This window comes from Ahaetulla prasina, chromosome 1, assembly GCF_028640845.1.
Source record: "Ahaetulla prasina isolate Xishuangbanna chromosome 1, ASM2864084v1, whole genome shotgun sequence".
Classification (NCBI taxonomy): Eukaryota; Metazoa; Chordata; class Lepidosauria; order Squamata; family Colubridae; genus Ahaetulla; species Ahaetulla prasina.
The window spans coordinates 206,177,988-206,185,574 of record NC_080539.1 but is presented as its reverse complement, the minus strand read 5'-3'; the positions used below and the strand labels follow the sequence as shown (position 1 = coordinate 206,185,574).

General features: G+C 49.4%; 1 protein-coding gene across 1 annotated transcript; it reads right to left on the bottom strand.

Annotated features, from left to right (window-relative positions):
* Positions 1–355: 355 nt before the first annotated feature.
* On the bottom strand, positions 356–4,535 carry LOC131200239 (uncharacterized). Its single transcript, XM_058186849.1, has 2 exons — positions 3,779–4,535; positions 356–928 (listed from the first exon to the last, which is right to left on the bottom strand). Exons 1-2 carry the CDS (start codon positions 4,533–4,535, stop codon positions 864–866), a joined length of 822 nt encoding a protein of 273 aa, XP_058042832.1. The 3' UTR covers positions 356–863.
* Between the last annotated feature and the right edge of the window lie 3,052 nt (positions 4,536–7,587).

The window sequence follows — 7,587 nt, the reverse complement described above, 5'->3', positions numbered from 1 at the left end:
AGAAAGCAAAACTGGCAATATCCCCTCTGCTTAGATGGTTCTCATTTTCTGCTTCCTGACAAGACACTTGTTTTCATTCATTGTAGACCAAATTTATTTTGAACAATTGACTTTCATTCCAAATCCAGCCCTGGGTCTTGCTTGTGCCAGCAGGTCAGAGTTTAGCACAAGACACTGAGTGCTGTCTGCTTTTCTAAAATCCAGAAGCTGAATTTTAAAGACAATACAAAGGCTGTAGAAAAAGAGCCTATGTTCTTCCTGAAAAATCAGCAGCTCTTCCCCATTCTGTGATTTTTTTCACAATTGCTTGGTATTGTGTATTGGGTTCGAGGAATTACTGAGGCGACTACGAGCGTAGTAAACAAGCAACCTTTAATGAAAGCCAACTTCAAAACAATAATGGCTGGCACCCTGCGTTTGACAGCTCTTATATAAACCTGCTGTCAAACAGGAGAGCCAATCAACACACTAAGAATTCCCGCCCATTGGGTTGCCATGCGTCTTAACCAATAGGATACCGTCTCTCATTTAACATGGCGGCTCGCCGAACACAACACTCCTTCCCCCCTGGATCGCGCATGCGTAGTCCTGTAAGTATGCCGGGGGCCGACGCGGTCTGGTGGATCGCCGTAACTCAGGAACGGACGGCGGCTGGACACGAATGGAAGGAGGTTGGACCTGCAGCGCTGCAGAGGCCCCAGAAGGTGGAGCCACAACGATGGGAGAAGTTCCACCCCCTGGTAGGTCGGGCGGTCGGTTGTCGCTGACGGCATCATGTGGAGGGCTGGAACCCGGAACAGAATTAGAGGGAAACGCACACCAGGCGGGCATCGGGTGTTCCCTCTCGCCACGTAGGGGAATGGCTAACGGTCGTCCTCGTAGTTGGTCCACGTGGCGCCGCCACGTCCGGCCGTCTTCGAGGCGGACCCTATAAGAGCAGGGACCAGTTATGCCCGAAATAATGCCAGGTAGCCAACGCGGTTCACCCCCAAAATTTTGCACATAGACGTGGTCCCCCTCTGCGAAGGACCGGGGCGGCCGGAGCAGGTCAGGGGGTGGTCTGGGTGAATAACCGGGGTGGAGTCGGTCCAACGTGGTCCTTAGGCGGCGGCCCATTAATAACTCAGAGGGGCTTCTGTTAGTACTGGGGCAGGGTGTCGTGTGCTGGGCCAACAGATAGGCCGATACCCTCTCATACCAGTGTCCCGTGTCCAACCTGGCCAGGGCTTCCTTGGCCGATCGCACGCCCTTTCAGCAAGGCCAGTACTAGCCGGGTGATATGGCGCAATTGGGGCGTGACGGATGCCCTGGGAGGCCAGGTAGGACAAGAAGGTGGCAGAAGCGAGTTGCGGTCCATTGTCTGTTACTAGAACATCAGGGAGCCCATGGGTGGCAAACAACTTGGACAAGACCTGTATCACTGCCTCTGAAGTGGTGGATGCCATGAGTGCTATCTCAACCCACTTGAATAGGCATCCACCACAATTAGGAAGGTGCGACCCTTGAATGGGCCCTTGAAATCCAAATGAATCCGCGACCACGGGGCCCTGGGGTTTTCCCACTCTCTCGGGCAGCGACTGGAGCCGCCGGCCTGGACATCTGGCATGCTTGGCATTGGGAAACCCAGTTAGCTATGTCCTTATCTAATGACGGCCACCAGACATAGCTCGGGCTAACCCCTTCATCCGGACGATGCCGGATGACTTTCATGCAACCGGAAAGCACGGAACTTGAAGTGCGGGGAACAACGACCCTATGTCCCCACAGCAAGCAGCCTCGCTGAGATGACAACTCGTGCTGTCTGGCGAGGAACAGCCTGAATGTCGCGGCCGCAGTGGCGCGGGTTCAACGGCCAACCCCTGCCCACCCAGTCCAGCACCTGCGAAAAATGGGATCGGCAGCAGAGGCAGCCGCAATGTCAACGGCCGTTACGGGGACTCCCAGTCCTCAATGAGGAGAACCGGAGAACCGGTGCCGGATCGTGGACTTGTCCAGGCACGGGCAACGACTGAGCGCATCAGCGTGTGCGATCAGCTTGCCGGGCCGGTATGTCAGGGAGTAGTTATAAGCGGCCAGAAATACCGCCCACCGGGACAAACGGGGCGACAGAATAATTGGTGTCTGCCGGTCTCCGGATAAAAGCCCTAATAGCGGCTTGTGATCTGTGACAAGCTCGAACCGGCGGCCATACACATAGTCGTGGAACCTCTTAACTGAGGCCACCAAGGCCAAGGCCTCTCGATCCAGCTGGCTATAATTACGGTCAGCTGGAGAGGGAGTCCTCCGGGAAAATGCGAGAGGGCCTCAAGCCGCAGGGAAAACGGTGGCTTAACACAGCCCCAATACCGAAGGGGGAAGCATCTGCCGTTAAAACAAGTGGCAGGTCAGCATTGTATTGGACCAATACGGCCGAAGAAGTGAGCAACTCCTTGACAGCTTGAAAGGCAGAAGTCTCCAGGGGGCTCCAGGACCACGGTGTGTTCTTGTCCAACAGGCGGTGGAGAGGTTCAGCCACCGAAGCCTTGTGAGGCAAGAACACACTGTAAAAATTAAGGAGGCCAAGAATGCCTGCAGTTCCGTCCTTGAGGTCGGAATAGGGGCAGATTTAATGGCGGCCACCTTAGTTGGGCAGGGTGGATGCCTTTAGCATCCACGAGATACCCCAAGAACTCTACTTGAGGGACCCCTATGACACATTTGGAGCGTTTCAACTTGAGACCAGCCTGCTTGAAGCGGGATAACACAGCCCTCACCCTCTCGACGAGTTCGGCCTGACCACCAGCGGAGACTAGGACGTCGTCGAAATAGGGGACGACCCCAGGCAATCCCTGAAGTACCCGCCCCATCAAATTTTGGAATAGACCCGGAGCAATGCTGATGCCAAACTGCAGGCGCCGGCATTTGAAAGCTCCCCGGTGGGTGACAATGGTCTGTGCTTCTGCAGATGCATCATCCACCGGAAGCTGCTGGTATGCCTGAGCCAAATCTAGTTTGGCAAAAACGGTGCCAGGGCCCAAGGAATGAAGTAAATGTTGGACCACTGGGACAGGGTAAGGATGAGCCTGTAAAGCCTTATTCAGCGTGCATTTGAAGTCAGCACATATGCGAATAGAGCCATCAGGCTTTATGGGAACTACTATGGGTGTCTCCCAACTAGAATGATCCGTGGGCTCCAACACCCCTTGCCGAATTAGTTTATCTAGCTCTGCTTCAACTTTGGGACGGAGGGCCAGTGGAACTCTCCGGGGCTTCAATCGAATGGGAGCGACCTGTGGATCCAAATTCAATGAAATTGGGGTTCCCGTATATTTTCCCAAGGAGCCATCAAAAACAGAGCTGAACTCCGCAAAAAGGAAGTCGTAACTATCCCCAGAAACAGAATGGATGCCAGAGATACCCATGCCCAGAGCACTAAACCAGTCCAACCCCAATAGTGTTGGGAGGGAGCCCTTAACAACAATTAGGGGAAGGAACCCTTTGAAGTTTTTTGTCTCCACATGGAAACGACCTTGGCCCATGACAGGAATTGTCTTGCCCTGACAGTCCCCAAGGCGGACCGGGCAGGGTTGCAACCGGCATGAGAGAAAAGAAGGAACTACCCGCTTGAGGATAGCCCAAGAAATAATGGACCGTGAAGAGCCCGTGTCTATTTCCATGGGACATGCCACCCCCTCCAGTTTTACAGTCAATGACAGTTTCTTAGAATCAGCTGAACTATGCTGATGGAATACGACCTCTGTGGGCCCATGCCCCTGGGCAACATCACAACGGTTCTCACCCATAGGGGGCTTCCCTGGGGCGCGATACTTTAACTCATCTGGCGGCTGCCCAGCAGAATGGCAAACTTTGGCAATATGCCCCGACTTGCCACAGCGGCGGCAAATAGCGGAACGGAAACGGCAGGATGCACGAGGATGAAACTCCCCACAGCTGAGGCAGGCAGCTACTTTCTTCTTTTGCAGCCTTTTCTTTCCGGGCGGTGAGGTCTTCAGGCGGTCCACTTCTGTCTCCTCATCCGAGGTGTCAGCAGGATCGTCGTCTTCGTGATGCACCCCCGTGGACTGACTGGTAGAATTTTGGAAGCGCCGGATGTCAGCGGTAGACCTTTCCGACATCTCGGCAGCTCGTGCTTCGTCTAATGCCATCGGGAGAGTTAAATCTTTCATCGCTAACAGACGCCGCTGCAGTCGAAGATCCCTCACGCCACAGACTAACTGCTCCAACAGGGCGTCATCTAGGTCCTGGAATTCGCATTCCAGGGCAGCGGTTCGGAGGGAGGCTATATATAGATTCAGGGGCTCCCCTTCTTCTTGTAAGCGATGCCGGAATTTAAACCGTCGAGCAATTCGGGACGGGGTTGGCGCGTAATGTGCCTTTAACTTCTCCCTCAAGGTATCCCATGGAACATCATGAATGGACACGGGGGCCACCAGAGCCCCGGCAGTGGCAAACACTTCAGGACCGCACGCGTTTAAGAAATGCGCCCGCCACGGTTGCTGGACAGACCGGTGTAATCGTGGGCTTCCAAGTAGCATTCAAAACGATCTTCGTATGCTTCCCACGTCTCCGCGCTGACAAGGAACGGGGCAAACACAGGCGGAGCCATCGAACGGCCGGTTCGAATCGGAAGAGGGAAATTCTGGACGGTCCGAACGCTAATCACCTCAGAATCCCATCCTCGTCGCCAGTATTGTGTATTGGGTTCGAGGAATTACTGAGGCGACTACGAGCGTAGTAAACAAGCAACCTTTAATGAAAGCCAACTTCAAAACAATAATGGCTGGCACCCTGCGTTTGACAGCTCTTATATAAACCTGCTGTCAAACAGGAGAGCCAATCAACACACTAAGAATTCCCGCCCATTGGGTTGCCATGCGTCTTAACCAATAGGATACCGTCTCTCATTTAACATGGCGGCTCGCCGAACACAACACTTGGTATTATCTAAATCAGGGGTGTTGAACTCAAGGCCAGGGGGTCGGATCCGGCCTGCGAGGTGCTTAGATCTAGCCTGCAGGGCTGCCCTAGAAACAGCGAAGGACCAGGCCACAGTGCCTCTGCCAGCAAAAATGGAGTTTGGGAGGATCGCAGGCGGCCCTCCCGAGTTCCGTTTTCACTGGCAGAGGGTTGCAGAAGACTGTTGCAGCCAAAAACTGAGCTCACGAGGGGTACAAGCAGCCCTTCCGTACTCCATTTTCCCTGGCAGAGGGTTGCAGAAGGCCGTGCAGCCAAAAATGGAGTTCAGAAGCCCGCTTTCTCTGGCAGAGCGCTTGAGCCACCACAGGCGTCCCGACAAGAATGACATTGAGCTGGCTACACCCACCCTGGCCACACCCACCCCAGCCTCCAAGGTCAAACTCAACCCTTATGCGGCCCTCAAAGAAAACAAATTTGACACCCCGGATCTAAAGGATCTTTAGCTATTTAGAGTGAAAGCAATGTTTCTTGATTTGGGCATACTTTCAAGGCCACAAACAACATTTAGGTCACCTTGTAGCAGTGCAAGTTATAACTATTTTCCACCATGCAGGAATGACACACAATAAGGTACCATGCATGGTTGGTCCCCATCGAAGTGTACTGTTTATTTTATTTATTATTTATTAGATGTATGTGCCGCTCATCTCGCCTAGAGGTGACTACGGTAGCTATGGAGCTAGCATAATGTTAATTCAAGTTTGTGCTGTCCGTTTTTGTGAAGATGGGAAATATAGAATACGTGAGACCCATCCAAAGCAGGCCATCGATACAGCAAGATTTGCTCTGGAAGAATTAAGGGAATTAAGATGCAACAAGGTGTGGTTCCGAAATTAACAAAAAGTTACATGTGAACTAGGAGTGACAGTGGAACTCAGAAAAGTACCAGCAGGTAAGAGGAAAAAAAAGCTAAAAATGGGCTTAGCCTTGTTGAAAACTATTAAACTCTACGGGAACTGTAATCCTTTGGAGTCATCACATAGAATAAGGTGCCATGCTTAATGGGTTCCCACCACAGTTCTTCTGGAACACAAGCCTCGCCAGCTAGCTAAATTTGAATTGATTGTGAACTGTATGTATGGGGCAAGTATGGTTAAGGCTGTTCATTCAGAAAAAAAATAAAAGTTTGTAAACTTATATTTACCTTAACTCTCTGAATTAAAAGGAACACCAAATAGCATTGGAGCCGTATCTTTAGTATGACATTCTTCCTGACTGGAATTGCTTCTTCAATAACTATATTTTAGAGAATACTGTTTTATTGTTTTACTGTTATTTTATTTTATATTATGGTATTTCTATATGATGACCTGTGGTTGCAACAATAGACTTCTTTACTTACTTGAGCAGAGATGCCTCTCTCCAGGAGTTCCCTTGGTGTGTGATAGAAGGAAACAGCTGTCCACTATAGAACACAGCAGAGGAAATGATCAGGTGATTTTGTTTCCACACTGTACTGGAAAGGTGTTTCTCCAGGAGTTTCTGAGAGGGCACTTGAGGAGTATTTGTGGGCTTGAAAACGTGCCATGGAAGACATGGCTGAGGTCCAAGGCAAACCTGACAGCTTTCATGTTCTAGTGGGGCACTTGTGGTTTTCAGCTCAGCAAAAGAAATAAATGATTTTTGACAGTCTGTTTGCTAAACTTTTAGGCAGGCAGCTGTGGGCCATCAAAGCAAACAAACAACTTAAAAATTTTGATGTTTTTGTAAAAATCTGCCCCTCTTTTGTATTCAATTTAAAACAAAACAAAACCAAGATCACTCAAGATCTCTGTTTTCTGATCTGTTCTATACTATGGTATCATTATTATTGTTGTTATTATTTACTTTATTCATTAAACATGAAACTCAGTCAACTGAACATTCAAAAAAGCATCACAAATACCATTGACTGGTGCTACTGGTTGATTCGGGTTGCTGCCAGCATCCTAGATATTAACCAAGTACCTTCTTAAGATGTACAATGTTCCAAGTAGCACAGTTTTTTGCAGTTCCACTGGTATTATTGCAGGAAGCTGCAATTTCTTGATGTATTTTATAAAATTCGTGGATATAGTACCAAGTGCCCTGATGACAATGGGTATGACTGCTACATGTTTCATCCATAACCATGTGGTTTTGATGGTCAGGTCGCAATATTTCATGATTTTTTCCAGTTCTTTTTCTTCAACTCTGGCATCTCCTGGTACAGCAATGTCAATAAATTGTATGATGTGGCCCTCAACAACTGTGATATCTGGCGTGTTGTGTTGCAAATGACGATCCGTCTGTATTCCAAAGTACCACAAGATCTTCACCTTCTCATTTTCTACAACTTTTTCCACTTTATTTTCCCATGAGTTTTCAGATACAGGTAGGGCATATTTTTTACATAATGACCAGTGGATTAATTTAGCAACTCTATCATGTCTAGCTTTGTAATCAGTTTGCACAATTTTGTTGCACTCACACATTAAATATGAAAAAGTTTCAACTTTATTGATACAAACTTGGCAGTTTGTATTGTCGGTGGATTTTTGGTTTTTTTGTGATGATGATGATGTTGATGGTTGGTCACCTAGATGTTTAGATGGGATTTGGTATTTTATTTACCTGTCCAATATTACTCAA